The 16241-nt window shown below is 35.7% G+C and overlaps 1 protein-coding gene across 2 annotated transcripts; it reads right to left on the bottom strand.

The window, feature by feature from the left end:
• Positions 1 to 5573: 5573 nt before the first annotated feature.
• Positions 5574 to 15062, bottom strand: LOC135213011 (probable glutamate receptor). 2 transcript variants are annotated; one of them, XM_064246805.1, is made up of 8 exons: positions 14926 to 15062; positions 12832 to 12922; positions 10491 to 10764; positions 9982 to 10199; positions 8445 to 8625; positions 6640 to 6739; positions 6305 to 6434; positions 5574 to 5739 (listed from the first exon to the last, which is right to left on the bottom strand). In XM_064246805.1, the coding sequence occupies exons 1-8, from the start codon at positions 14949 to 14951 to the stop codon at positions 5632 to 5634; spliced, it is 1128 nt and encodes a 375-aa protein (XP_064102875.1). In that variant the 5' UTR covers positions 14952 to 15062; the 3' UTR covers positions 5574 to 5631. The 2 variants fall into 2 exon arrangements, with proteins under 2 accessions (XP_064102875.1, XP_064102864.1); XM_064246794.1 differs by lacking the exons at positions 12832 to 12922; positions 14926 to 15062 and adding an exon at positions 11866 to 12140.
• Between the last annotated feature and the right edge of the window lie 1179 nt (positions 15063 to 16241).

Below are 16241 nucleotides of genomic sequence, written 5' to 3'. Positions count from 1 at the left end.
AAACTTTCACCGGGAAGGAACGATTATAGGCAATCGTGCATAATAGAAAATAGCTACAAATCAGGGGATATCACATTATGGGCTGTAAATAAAAACAGGAGGCCTAAGTACCTCAATGCACACCCAAGTTACCTTGTTGCATTTGCAAGCATATGATTACGATTTTTCTCATCTATTCCCGGGTAAAACTTAGGACCTTTAACATTGGTACTGGCACGACGGCTGGAACAAAACTGAATCTGCACAAGAAAGTGATTCCATATTAATGTGACAAACTCATACGACGCTTATGGTCTTTGGAAGAATTTTCGTACATTGCACCTAAGTAATAATTTGGACCCTTATTGAGGCCCCAAACTGACCCCGAAACATGGTTTGACACATTTGTTTCAGGAAGTCTTCATGTATGTTTGCTATTTGTGGTCCAAAAGAAAAAAGTCTTCACCTTACTGAGGCCCAATTTGGACAAATGATAGTCCCTTTCCCGAAACTTGTGTTAAGTCCTGATTGAAACTGATCCAGTGATTCTGTGATATGTTTACGTTAGGTTGGGCCCACACTACAGCAAAACATGTTATATACACTCTTCAGCAGCTTATCGCTATTCGTCATATATATAGATATATATATATTTATATATATATATATATATATATATATATATATATATATATAGATAACAGGTTGAAAGAAGTCAATAATCGTAGGTGAGGACGAACCATTGGCAAGTGAAGAGTAATCGTTGGAAGCACCTGAGAGAAGTGCCAATAAGTCTTTGACTCGTGGTCTACCTGTTTCTGGTTCGGGTACAGTAAGTTACCGAAGTGTGTTTATGGCATTTTATGGTAGTGCGGACACGTCCTATACGTACATAAATACATAAGCACATGCGACGAGAGCGCTCGAAAAGAAAGGCTTACCTGCTTACAGTTCAGGTGGACTAAAAAGTAATGGCCAAATCATTTCGGTCAAGTTCCTTTTACATAGTTTATCTTGGCGATAACGTATTAAAAATACTAAACATATTTAAGACAGTAAGGATTATAATGCTTCTTTTACGATAACTTCAACAACCATGAACTGGAGTGAGATGGGTTCCATTAGTGTTACTTCCAACATCAGTATTTTCGCCATAGGATACGGTCAGTGTCTGGTCTATTATTTTAACATGTATATTATTTTAATATACATGTTATTACATGTCTATTAAATTCATGTAATAACATGAATTTAATATACACATCTGGAATATTCTATTAGCCACATACAATGGCATATACTTGAACTTTGAAAAATATATTATATTTATATCATAAACACGATTATTTTTACATGTCTTTTGTAAGTCATCTTGAAGGGAAAATGTTGATTTTTTTTCTTACCCATGAATTTCACAAAACCTTTAGCATTTTGTGAAGAACAATTGCATTAAAACAATAGCCAGTCTTCTAGTACAAAACGATACCATGAAAACCATACAAATGCAATCAATACCCATTGAAAGTTCATATATTTTGAAAAAATGTTTAAAATTTGTTCATTTGATGTAGGTTTGACTTAAATGTTCAAACTATAAAATGAACATAAATCATTTTACAATAAACTCTATAGTACGATGCAAAAGATACACTAAACGAATCTAGCAGATGAACAACAGAATGTTGATTCTAAAAGGTAATCTTTTACAAATTACAAAAAATGTGAAAGCACCCCTTACCCAGAAAAAGTTGGCTAAGCAGAGAGGAACAGTTCTTCTGAATAGCTCCTGACGCCAGTGCGAATAACCCCCCTCACAGCCGAGGTCTATATTCGCTTCGTGAGGACGAAACCAAATGGGAGGAGTTTACTTGGCTAAGTGTTTCCAGGTCCAATGGGACCTCCAGGAGACTATTCATTAAGATGTGGCCTTTCGAGCCATTTGACACTACGGAAACGATTATGACTCCAGACTCTAGAGTCACAGCGATTGGTCAGAATAGGTGCGCAAGGCGTACTTGGTAAAACGAACAGACGTCTTACATTATGTACAGGTAAGAATTTAACGGTGTACTTTTCTCTGATTAAAAGCAACGGTCTCTTCTTCCTCTTTGTTAACCTCATCTTTTCACGACCACACCAAACTAACGATAACAGCTATCCTTAGGTACCAATCTTAAGGAACTACCAAGAATTTCGTATTTCAGCGAATTCCATCTACGTTTGATGGTTACATCTTACAAGTGTCACTCTTTTTGGCATCTACTAGAATATTTGAAAGAAATACTCTTAAAAAATAAAACATCTAAAGTCTTACATAAACATCTAATTCATACATAAACACACATGTATATATGTATATATTATATAGTATTATATATATATATATATATATAGATATATATATATATATATATATATATATATATAATATATATATATATATATATCAGATATATATATATATATTATATATTATTCATAGATGAAACCAATTCACATGGAACAAGCCCACAGGGGCCTTTGACTTGAAATTCAAGCTTCCAAAGAATAGGGTGCTCATGAAGAAGAAATTAGAGAAAGTGAAATAGAGACAGAAGAGATCCCAGTTATTAAGAGAGAAAAAATAAATGAATAAATAGATAAACATATGAAAATGTATTAAAATGCAAGAAGTATTAGTATTAGTAATGCATTGCATTTTCGCTTGAACTTCTCAAGTTCTCATTACACGACATCCTCTGGGAGGTTGTTCCACAGTCCAACGGAGTGAGAAATAAATAATCTCTAGAACTGAGAGGTTTGCTCTTAGCAGATAAAGGGGATCAGGAATCATTTGTGAATATGAAAGGTCTCTGTTGAAATACAACTTATGAAAAAGTGACAAAAAAGAGACCATCCGTCGTTAGCCCAAGTCATAACTGCAACTATTAGGAAACAGAAATCTACCACCGCGAACCACTCTGTCTAAATGAGAAAAATCTCTTTCTAGTAAAGGAAGTACAATTTACCTAAAACAGGCTGCAATGATTTTATCACTGTTATAAATATATGAGGCCTTACGAACAATACCTAACTTTCGTGCGGCATTTGCTGAAACATTCATTAGATGTTTCTCAATAGCTAGGAGGAGTTAAGAGTTACAACTAGAATAGTTAAAGCTACATCCACCTGAAAGGGAGAATGCGGTGGGAAATCTTTACAAGATCTGATAATCAATATTGTTTTCGTTTAACTGGAACTCAGCCTTATACCTTACCGACTGCACCATTCCCTGATCCGATCCATATCCCGATTGGGGGTGAGGGCAGTTTCATTTCTCATAAGTGGAGACAATCTTGTTTCCCAAGCCAAAACTCATATCACTAGATACTCTACAAAATGGCAGTGGACCAAGAACACTACCCTCAGACAAAATAGCACCCACTCCAAGATTCTCAAGTTTTATAAATAAGTATCTTGTGATTTAGTCAATCAAAAGCAGCACTAAAATCTATTTGAATTACTCTGCACTCAAAACCTTTATCAAGGTTCCTGTAAGCATATTGACTATCAGCTAACAACCCTTTAGATTCCACATACTTATATGGTGGTTTTAAAATCATTTTGTCCAGCACCTTTGGAGAGAGAGCACAGGGAGAATAGAGATTGGCCTGTTGTTACTGCAGTCTGCAAATATGCTATTCTGTGTAACAGGCACTGTATTACTAAGCTCGCGCTCATGCAAAGATACCACGTCGACATAAAAATCTATAGAATCTAGTATTCTTCATTTGAAAATAAATAAATAAATAAAGGTAAGAAACCATCAGGATCTCCTTCATCTCAGTTATCAAGATCATCTAGAATTTTCTTAACATCCCTGGAGAGAAATGCAAATGTTGTAAGAATAGTTCCAGGATAACAAGTATCAGGGAGAGGAACATCCTCAACTGCTTGCTTAGCTTCAACAGCTCGAAGCAGTTCAGCCTTTCCCCACGGCCAGTAACCAATCTACCATCATTTGCTAGTAGTGGTGGAATGGAAGATGAGCCTGACCCAAAGATAGAGGTGAGGCTGAGTAATTCTTTCAAGTTTCCTCTTCAAGGAATTATTGTAATTTCTCTCGGCTGTGTGGGAAGTTGAGTTCGCTGCACGGTGAGACTCAACAAAAATAGTATCATTGTTATTCGAACGATTTTGTCTCCATGCGTTAAATTTGGTCTTTTTTTCATGGTAAGGTCGTCTAGATGTATCATAAAACCATGGCTGGTCATTTGTCCTAAATTTGATGACCTTTCTAAGGAAATACTAAAATAGCCATCCGCATTTTACACATACAAACATATATAAATATAAACGACTTTTCAAACTCACAATAATCAAATATTAAGCCGCAAACATCACTTAAAAGAAAATCCCCTATATCTTAACAATAACTGACATCCAAATGGAATCATAACAAATATACATATCTACCCGACCTTTAGTTTAGGCACAGTGAAAGACAATCGACTTAACCAAAATAATTTTTTTTTTCCAGGCTATATCGATATGCTGTTAGAAAGAATACAAGGGTGAAAGACAGCTAAAAGAGAGGGTAAGAAAAATCAGTAATTACATGAAAGATCACGCAGTTTGGGGGCCTTCCTTAACCATCACTTTTGAAAAGTTCACTCTGTGTGATGTATCGATGTTTTCCTTTATTCCTACCACATGACTTCATGGCCCTACTTACCTTCCTTCTTCCTCATTTCCCCCTTTCTCTCCTCACTCGGTCATGTTTTATTTACTCTTAGGTGCCTATATCAACCAGTGACCTTCAGTCTTCCACCATACATGTTTAAATTCATTTCTCCGTCGTTTCCACTTGGACTACCATGCTAATGTTCACACATCTGAATTTCTTTCAATTTGAAAAGGTCCGATGCTAATAACACACTAGAAGCATCTCTTCGTTATCCTAGTCAACAAGAACCACCATATACATATCGTTAACGTTACTGTCGTCTTGATTTCGTCCCTGTCCGCTGGACGGTGGTTCGATCCCATGAGGGGACGAAATTATTATTTACTAAAAATATTTCCCCTTCGGTTTACATATATGAAAATATATCAATTCCGAGGTAGAGCGAATTAGATATTAAGGGACATTTGTAGCTCGAATAATTTATATGAATCACGGTGATGTGATAATTATTCATACATACATATATTAATATTATTATATAATATATATATATATATATGTATATATAGATATATATATATATATATATATATATATATATATATATATATATATAAGAGCAAAGTTACGCACCGAAGTTAAAGTGAAATTCTGGTTGTAACTATGTTCGATTAATCATCACGTTTTTACCTTTTTCGTGATTTAAACTCATATGATATAATATATATATATATATATATATATATATATATATATATATATATATATGATATATAAGTATGTATGTGTGTGTGTGTATGTGTCCGTGTGAGTGATTTGTGAATGCATGATACCCAATACTATTTTGATACGGCTATGCATTCAAGACTAAATATTATCGTCGATCTCCTGAGGGTAATAATAAAATTGCATGAAATATAGTTTTGCATTTATTGCTGGCATACAAAATTCTTCGAATGCCAAATTCGTCTCCAGTTCACGGAACATCACCACCAGCGTCCAGAACAACAACGAGAATATCTTGCCGACAAGAGCTCGAGACCCAAGGCAAGTAAACCGACGCCGTAACCGACCGCAAGAAGAGCAAACATTCCCTGGAAGTAAATTCATCTGAATCCCGTTCAAATATCACTCCTTTTTTCAATAACATTTGAAAATATGATTTAAGCAATGAAATGTCTATGAACATATTTCCCACCCTAGATGTTTCAAGCTACGAAAATTTTCTTCGTAAATATTTATTTATCACAAGATTATTCAGTAAATATTTCTGAATTACAAATGTTCCCTCTACATAACAACTGTAAATATAATTTTGAACACATGTATTAATAAACATAATTTCTACCTGTCAATAATTTAGCTTACAAAAATTCCTTAATAAATATTTATGAATGAAAAGTTTCTTCTTTCAATAGTTCTGTATCACAAACTACCCCCTGAATAGTTAACAGTTAAAAACATTATAATAACTATTACTAGTGGATTTGCCCCTTTTTTTGTCTCTGCATCAATGAAACCATCTATCTTAAGCCTAGACATACCGCTCTGACAATTGCAAATAGCAATTTGCTTCGAGATGCAGCCCAAAAAGATTAGATCACTGTCTATCACCATAACCATGTTACCTCATGGAAAGGTCAACACGTCTGAACTCACCCAGACATTGGCCAGGGACAAGGGCTCTTTAACGGTGATCTTGGAAGGGGGATTCCTGCAAGACTTGGCGTTTGCGAAAGCATTATCCAGCCAATAGTTGTACACACCGCCTTCAACCACGGCTCTTATCCTAAAACACCCAAGCAATGAACTGATGGCAAGTGAGTGAAAATGGCAAAGTATGATTCACAGACTTTAAGAAAGCATCTGAGTCAAATATATCGTAATTAAGTGTCAGCGAATTTATATATTCAATTATATATAACCTTATGAAAAATTAGATGTATTATTCATGCATTCTTCGATTCCTAAACTTTCGCAGGAGGTAAACTCACCCTTCGTTGATAGGTCCCAGGAGAGGGCTGTGCTTAGGGACCACCATACAGAACGTCAGTGGCAAAAAGCTCTCCTTAGATACATAGAACTTGCAGTTTCCTTTCCAAATGATATAAGATAACCTCTTTAGAAATGGACACAAAGTATATTGGTAATTTTGCAAACTTCCAAAATCTCGTACAAAAGTATGACAAAATTGATTCATTCACTTTATACAGTTTATTATCAAATAAAAGATAAGCTAGATACTCAAGAGCTTTTTCTAGCAGTGCAACAATGGAATAATTAGCTTTTTCAACTAATTCTAGGCGCGGAATTATAAAGTTCGAGCTTTTCTACAACGATATTAACTATTCTTCGAATCTCCTATTCTAAATGCAAAGTGAGTACTCTTGCTACCGAAAGGTTTTTGCGAATCGACGTTATATCCAAAATGAGCATAATGTAGTTTGGTTATTTTCATAGATGTAGCTAAGAAAAAGTGACCACATATGAAAATGCAACAAGTATCTACATGAATACCATTTTGTAGATTTCTTATCAGACATCTTTAAAGGTTAATCAAGTCGGCAACAAGGCTACACTCGACATAAGGCAGTGCTGCCGTTAATTTTGATTTACGACGATTCCAACATCTAGCGGCAACTGCACTTCAGTTAAATAACGTCACCACACCCAGACCAGTCTTGACTGGCAGGATTTTCCCGACAAGTCTAGCAAAGAGCGGCAGTTTGTGAGAAAAACAGACTAGCACTTCGATCCTGACAATGCGGTTTGATAATTGAATCGCTATGTGAGCACATTGTCACAATCGTGATTTTGTTAAGCCGTCTTTGCTGCTGGATTCTTACGGTTCGAATGATAATATCTAAAAATATATTTCTGGTTTAGCGCTGCCAGGGAGGAATACAGCTATAATTTCATCTTGCTTCTTTAGCCACATATTCATAATATATAATATACAATTGTACACACACACACACACACACACACACACACACACACACACACACACACACACACACATATATATATATATATATATATATATATATATATATATATATATATATATATATATAATAAAGAAGGAAGTACTATAGTAGATTCACATCAAGTGTGCATCTGATGTCTAGGCCAGTTCCTTACGACGCTCCTGATTGCCTGTTGATAAACCAATCACAGGGCTGGGAACTCTCAGTCTCTCTCGAGAGTTTACATAGGCAGGATGTATGTTCCATCTCTCCTGAGGGATACGGCTATCAAAATTATCCTTTAGGAGAGGTGGACAAACATCCTGCCTCTGTGAACTCTCTCGAGAGACTGAAGGTTTCCAGCCTCGTGATTGGCTTATCAACAGCCAATCAGGAGCGTGGTAAGGGACTGGCCTAGACATCAAATGCAAGCTTCATGTTCGCATTTTCGACGCTAAAATATCATTTACGAACATTAATAACTAATTCATAGTTATAAGCAAAAATGGCAACAGCTCTTTATGTAGTAAAATAATCTAATGATCGCAAATGACATTTTAGCCTTGAAAATGCGACTTGGAATTCGTCGCGAAACGTGTTCATCGTTAATAAAATGTTAACGAATGAGGATGCCTTTCCTACTAGTACTTCCTTCACGATTTTATTTTATATATATATATATATATATATATATATATATATATATATATATATATATATATATATATATATATATATATATATATATATATATATATATATATATATATATATATATATTGTGTGTGTGTGTGTGTGTATAAAACGAACAGTACACTGAAGACGCGCACCTCTGTCCATATAATCCTCCGTAAGGAACATCTTCATGATGAGGAAAGGGTTGATCATAACATGGTCGCCCCTGGAGACCAGGTCGTTCACTGTGGTCTCGTACACTGAAGGAGTGATCTGCTTCATCCTCCCCTTCTTGCCCGTCTGCACCACTTCGTAGAATATCCCCGAATCTACACCCTACGAGGAAGGAAAATCTCGCCCGTGAAGAACTCTAACTACGGTTGAGAATGTGAATTAAGAAATGGTCACTCGGCCTAATAGAATAGTTCCTTGAGATGGATCTTTGAGCGATACTAACTCTACTGAACTTTTGCAGTCTGTCATTTGGGGGTGACACCAATGTTGATCTCAGATGAGTAAACAAATACCTTCTTTGGAATTTGTTCTACTTACAAGTTTGAAAATTATGACTGAAATATAACTGCTATTATTTTTGTTCTTACATCTACTTTTTTTTGGAGAGAGAGAGAGAGAGAGAGAGAGAGAGAGAGAGAGAGAGAGAGAGAGAGAGAGAGAGAGAGAGAGAGACTTAATTCGCAACCATGTGCGTACACATGGAAGCTTTACGTTTCTATTTGATTAGATGGGTATATTCAATGTCAGTTCTTCAGGTCTTAAATGAAAATTTAAATAAAAAAAAAATATCCCTGCTTTTTTCAGGTGTCAGTAGTAAATGAAAAACAATAAACTTCATCCATGCACACATATCTAAATTTACGTATTTTACAAAGCGATATTACTCCGCATACCAAACGCGCAACCACTCTGTTGTTCATCTGTTTGTTTTATGTAATTTATGCTATATACAATTTAGTGGGATATTTTACTACAGTTGATATTTTACTACTAGTTGATATTTTACTACAACTCATTTAGTAGTTCCAGCAAAATGAATGCCATGAACGACAAAGCTGTTCTTTGTTAACCTGAAACAACTTTTACCTTTACCAACATACTCTTGAAATACCCACACCGGGTACCACCTGCAGTCTAATGTCAATATTCCAGTTCCTGGTCATCCATTCAATCAAGAAGTCATACTGTCACCTAGACAAAGGTAATCTTCGCAGCCCCATTTTTCTTGTGACCCTCCCGGCAAGTGATACGGCCAGCAGTTTCCTCCATCCGATGCTTTATAAATGTTATTCACTTCCAAACTGAAGTGGCCTACATTACCGAACATCACAATTTTCCTAGTTTCTGTCGCTATCACGTCACTACATTATAAATAATCTGTATGAAATACTCAAACACAGCCAGTAACGTTCTATTACCATATAAATTAACTGGAATGAATTACGGGGGCACTGTCAAACCTCAACGTACATTGTCAATCCGTAATGCATAAGATTATAATTCCGCAACTCCATTCATTGTAAAATAATGCCACCACCTTCCACACAATTATGAAAAGCCAAGTGTTCATTCGATTAAATGTGTTAAAGTCAGTCTGGTCAGTAATAAAAAAAAACAATAGTAATAATGATTGAAAAAGCAAGCATTGTAAATGGAGTGAAATGAAAGTCTTGTTACCGACAAATACTGCATGTATGCAGTGTTTGCGAACCAGATCGACGTCACTTTGGGATCATCCAACATGTCTCTAACGGACTGATAAGGTTCGGTGATGTGACGCACAGCCAACAGAGACATCAAGTTGGAGCTGTAGCACTGCATCACAATGAAGACAAACATCAGCCAGGCAGCAAGCATCACTCTTTGTCCGTTACTGCTCGATGACTGCTTTAAATCTGTGGAGCCGAATATAAAACTTCAAGTAGATTGTGATAATGAGCATTTCTCTGCTCTGGGTTTACTTTTCATTTCTAGTTCTCCCACTCCACGACCTTCATTTTTTCTTCAATATTTCTACACAAAACTTTGCCTCTTGATCCATCATTTGTGATTTCAAGTAGCTATATTACTTTCACGATAATAAAAAAAAGATGAAGATTCTAATGAGAATATAATACTTAACTTGATCTCGCCGGTTTAATCGACCAGACCGGTTTCAGGATAACCTTAGAAAATCATTAACTCACCTTGCAAAAATATTGCATTGATATATGCAGAGGAGTCCGAGTCCAAATCATACTTGGCCATCCAGGCAGTGCAGGCCAGAACAAGCAGAAACGACGCATAAACCCCAGCCCACACAGGGTATGTCAGGGGCATCGCAAAGCTCCATGGATCGACTGCTGTGTCCCCTCTCCTGCCGAGGATGCGGCCGTAGTCGACGACCAAAGGGCTCGTGAAATCAATGACCTGCGCTCGAAGGTAGGTTATTCCAAAAGGGCCAAGTCCGAAGTCAACATCCTTCGTTAGAAAATACGCAACGAATTACCAAAAAAGAAGACCCGATAACACTATCTAGAATCCAATAAATCTATTTATTCCCTAATGACTTATAATCTATTCTCCAGAGTTAACCAAGTTTGCATACACCAAATAGAAGCGTTAATAACTGTTACAAAATGAAAATGAAACGAAATTTCTGACCGATGTAACTGACTGAATTCACTCTGGGGAATGTACAGGTCAGTTTCCTTATTATTTCAGTTGAGGAATTTGTTAAAGAAGAATACGTCAACTGCATTTCGACGAAAGAAAAACGATTGATTTTGCATTATAACTTGGCGTCATAATACCAAGGACGTTACGTCAGAAAATACATTTATTGAAATATCTGTAATTTAAAAACCTTGATCGGAAAGATATGGCCAATACACAGCGACTGACACAATCCATATCCATAAAATTCACCGCTAACATTTCACCTCTAACAATTCAACGCCAAACATATTCACCGTCAAACAGATCACCGTCAACCAATTCATCACTAACATTCTTTTCATTATTTATTCAAGCAAATCATTTGACAGTTTTCTACTTGGATTTTAGTGTTAAATAATTCCCACCGGACAACTAATGCTGAGGCCCAAGAATATTGGCAACTGAGATTCTCTAGAAACAACCCCTCAGCTTATTCAGACAAAGGAAGTTTCACCATGATATCAGTAAAAATGTTTAATCAACTCATCTTTGGAAATGGATCTCCAGTTTATTTAGAAAGAGAGTAATGAAAAACTGTATGCTGATAATTATATGCATTAAAAGAAAAACAAAATGAAGAAAAATAAAGTGCAGTGAAGTCAACCCCGAATGACTATACTGTTGTGACAAAATCGTAGACTTGATTAATCTTAGTCAAGTTGCAGATACTGCCAATGTTGACTTAAGGTGGCCTCACACTAGGCCTTTTTTTCTCCAGCAGCCAGCCGTTGCTGCCGAAAATGGAAAACCGGGAGCTTTTAGCTCGAGATTTCGGCTTCCTGTCTGGACGGGAAACAGCGAGCACGAACTGCGAGCAAACGCGTATTGTAAACAAACAAGATGGCTGCTGCTGATAGGACATACTCTCAGACCTTTGGCTTCGCTTCTCTTGAGCCACTCTCGAACCCACAAACGTTTTTTGTTACTCTTGCATTCACGTAAGATTCTGAGAAAACACATCACAGCAGCATATCTTGCAACAGTCCGACAATTTCTGGGCGCCATGATGATATCAGCTGATCAGTTTTGTTACTTTTTCCTACTGCTCCTCGAAACCACGAAGTCCTAGTGTGACGATACAACACTGTTGCTCGCGAGCATCGGCTGGATGCTGGCCAAACCCACGAGCAAGAAATGACTAGTGTGATACCAGCTTTAGTGGGTGGCTCTAAGCTTCTCAAGGACAGATGACCGTATGCCACCCAACATTCGGAAATTTGTTAGCTTCTACATTAAAAAATAACAAATATTAAATGAAGGTGGAATTGAGCTGTCTATGACTGGTCAAAACCCTGCTACAAAAAAAAAAAAAAAAAAAAAAAAATCCGAGACGTGTTCAGAACTATGATCCAAGCTATATATTATGGACTATTTGCCCCGAGTGGCTCAAAACCTCTCTTACCTGTTATTTTGTGTGTACATATATTTTTTAAGATGTGTATCTAAAATTTTAGCAAATTCTTATCATCCAGAAATACACTTTAATTTTACTGTTACTAATCAGTATAATTGTATCTTTTATAAAATGAATGAAATCTACCTTGAATTTACTCTTTACAGGTTTGCTTCAGTATCTTTAACAATATATCAAAAATGAGTGCAAACACAAACACACTTCTTACTCTCCTCTTTTTGGCGATGAATTGTGTGACAGTGAATATGTTCGACGGAGAATGGTTGACGGTGAATTGTTGCAATGAATTGTTGGTGGTGAACTTGATGTAATCCCCGCACAATTACTACATAGGCATGAAAATTGACCTCACCATGATTCTAAAAATCGTTATGTGACACACAATGAATACAGTGGCAGCGATGTGTCCCATTTACCTTCCGAAGCAACATCCCCACCATTCCGTTCCAGGTGCCGTTGGGGAAGAGGAATCCCCAGGAACCGTCCAGCGGCTGAAGTAAGTTGTACCTGCATTGGGAATGGGAATCTGTTCACGTCGCCTGACTAGAATTCATTTCGCAGATCAATATTGCTCTTAAAATAATAATATATCTGTTTGATTCCAAATCCTTTTAAAGTGACTAGTTCTTCACCTAAATTGAAGAATATGAAATCTGTATTCAATTTATCATTAGCATGTTTCTTTTTCCAACAAACCTAAATAACTGCTAAATATGGAAGTAACATTAGTAATGAAAAGTGAGTAATAAGAGAGTAACACAATACTAACGGCGAAATAAAGGCAGCAATGAATTTAAACTTTGTCTTCTGTAATTAGTGGTTTCATAGATTATCAAAATGAATACAACGCAGCTGGTTCTCTACACAGCGTCTATAGGAATATCTAAACATGACTTAGTATACAGGTCTCTTTTAATAAGTGCCTGTAAACTGGACTACTGTTACCCAAAATCAAAACCCTCCTCTTCAACTGACTTCATTTTCATTAGTGCTGTAAACCCTGAATTAGAATAACGAACAATAAGGCATCATTTAGACAAACTTTATTTATCCTCTGCGTTGTAACTGTATATGAAAAGAAATTTGTATTTGGATGGTAAATGAGCGTAAACATACTGTAGTATTCTGAACGAAAAAGGATGAATCTATAATGCAGGCACATACTCTTACATTTACATACAGATTTTTTCCGTATTAATCCATTTCCCTAACAGCATGTGACTCCATAGAGCGCTTCATCCATACTTCACTGTGGAGAAACATTCAATAACATTATATGCTGCATACACAACTAAAGTACGCTTATGAACAGTGCAAAAAAATTTTGCATGCACGGACACACACATCACCATCATTTACCAATTTCTTTCATGCATTTTCTCGACTTTTGAATATGAAGATCCTATTGTTTCAGTAATTCTTCCCTTCCATCTGCCCAGGACTTTCTAGTTTGTTCTCTTTTCCTCCCAACATTTCCACATCATACACCCTCTTCGCTCATTTATTCTCCCCCTTTCTTTCTACATGATCAACCCAAAATAAACACTCTTCTCCATGTTTTGTTTAAGATAACCATTTCGACGACTTCTGTCTTCTAATTACTCACTCTTCGAATCATTTTTACTTCACATATATTGCACAAATAATTCATCACACAGGCTTCAAACTTTTTCTAGCATTCGACATCCACAATTCTCTTCCATAGAGGAGAGTTGACTCACAATCCCTTCACTCGTTCCAACTTTGACTTTCACACTGATCTGCAAATCTTCCAGATCTACTGAACATACCCCGTTACAATCCTTGCCACCCTTATTAAGTTAATCACCTATTTTCTCGTCCTACCATTACATTTCTCTCTCTCTCTCTCTCTCTCTCTCTCTCTCTCTCTCTTTTAAAATAATGAATCATCACCTTTCATTCACTGCGCCATTTTTATCGTTTGTTTTACCCCTTACTAATGTCCATATTTACTCAATTCTATTCCTCTTATTAACACTTTCCAACTATTGCCCTAATTCATATAGCTTCTTTTCACTATCCACAGCAAATGCCACACAACTTACAGACATTAGCCTTTTCAAACTCCATTTATGTCCACTTTTCAAATCCTACAAATTTCACACCAACATCTAATGTCCTTCCTCCGACTTCTTGTTGAATTCCATCCATAAAGATATTAATTATCCTAGGAGAAAAATCACACTTTAATCACAGCTCCGCGTTCGCACTATACCATTCACTCTTATATCTACGTACATGCTCTAAAGCACACGCAATTTTCATCATAAAAGCCTTTAAGTTCTCTCAAACGTCGTGTTCTACACTATCAATCATCAATGCCCTCCAACTGTCACGCTACCAATTCTATCATATACATACACACACACACACACACACACACACACACATATATATATATATATATATATATATATATATAATATATATATATATATATATAAAGTGTGTGTATAAGTTAATTTAAAAACAACATACTACAGCCTTACGTGAAGTTGATGTTTAAAGCAAGCATCTCCAGAAGCTTTAACAAAGGCCCAGAAAAAACGACTTGTTTTTTTCCTGCTGACCTGAAGATGCCAACTCACGTACAACGACGTGTGGCGGGAAGTTTTGGCCAACTACTTTCAAAGCTGCACCGTCCACCAATCTGTTTGATTCATAATGACGATATGTCTACGTTAAAATCACGTCTTTATAAACATACAATGCACAGGATAATAAACAGTCATATATATATAATATATATATATATATATATATATATATATATTATATATATGTGTGTGTAGATATGTATATATATATATATATATAGATACTCTATCTATATATATATATATATATATATATATATATAATATAGTATATATATATATATATATGTATGTATATATATATATATAATATATATATATATATTATATATATAGTATATATCTATATAATATATATATATATATATATATATATATAATGTATATATATATATATAAGAGATCCTCACGTGAAAATGAAAGGAGGAGGTACCAAGACTTTCAACTTTATTCCAAAGTCATCTTCTACAATTTCTACAAGAAAAAATGAATTATATAAATATTCCTGTTTCCCACAATGTTTTTATTAAGTTGATAAAGTTGTGCATAGTTGATAAGACGTTTACGTTTAATGGTTGTTTTTATAGACAGGTCTTTGGTTTGGCAATGGGAAGCTGTTTATCTGCAACTCTCTCAAATATCTATATGGAGTTTTACGAAATCAGATACCTACCAAATATCATTACGTATACTTTGACATGGTACAGATACGTTGACGACATAATATGCCTGTGGCCACGGGATCGTGACCCCTTGGAGTTTTTAGAACTTTTGAATGGCCTGGTTCCATCCATAAAATTCAAATTGGAAATAGAACAGGATAAAACCCTACCATTTCTTGACACAGTCGTTATGAGAACCGACAACGGTTTTAAATTCAAAGTTTACCGTAAACCAACAGCAGTGAATGCTTTCATTCATAATTTTTCCAGCCATCACCCCAAGATAAAACGAACAGTTCTTCTCAGGGATGTTTTTACGGGCATACAGAATTTGTGATCCTGAATTCTTAGAAGAAGAAATTAAGAAAATCTATGAAATTGCGAGAGAATTATGTTACCCAAGGTATTTAATTGATAGTTGCCTCCAAAGTGCCAAAAAATCATTTTATTGTCACGAAAGATCAAGCAATTTTGAAATTGAAAATATTTTAGTTTTGCCATATTACTGTGAATTTTTATCAATTGTACGTAACCTGAAATGTCAGA

The sequence above is a fragment of the Macrobrachium nipponense genome, chromosome 19 (genome assembly GCF_015104395.2).
Source record: "Macrobrachium nipponense isolate FS-2020 chromosome 19, ASM1510439v2, whole genome shotgun sequence".
NCBI lineage: Eukaryota > Metazoa > Arthropoda > Malacostraca > Decapoda > Palaemonidae > Macrobrachium > Macrobrachium nipponense.
Note: the sequence above shows the minus strand (reverse complement) of the source record. Positions and strands in the feature narration are given on the sequence as shown.

Bases quoted from the DNA above. Each gene is read 5' to 3' on its own strand.
- LOC135213011 (XM_064246794.1), bottom strand. From the start codon at position 12,006: ATGGCGCCCAGAAATTGTCGGACTGTTGCAAGATATGCTGCTGTGATG. The intron at 8,626-9,981 runs GTAACAAGACTT...CCTTCCTCGTAG, and splicing joins CATACATGCAGTATTTGTCG to GGTGTAGATTCGGGGATATT. The intron at 5,740-6,304 runs GTGAGTTCAGAC...ATTTACTTCCAG, and splicing joins TGTCCCTGGCCAATGTCTGG to GGAATGTTTGCTCTTCTTGC.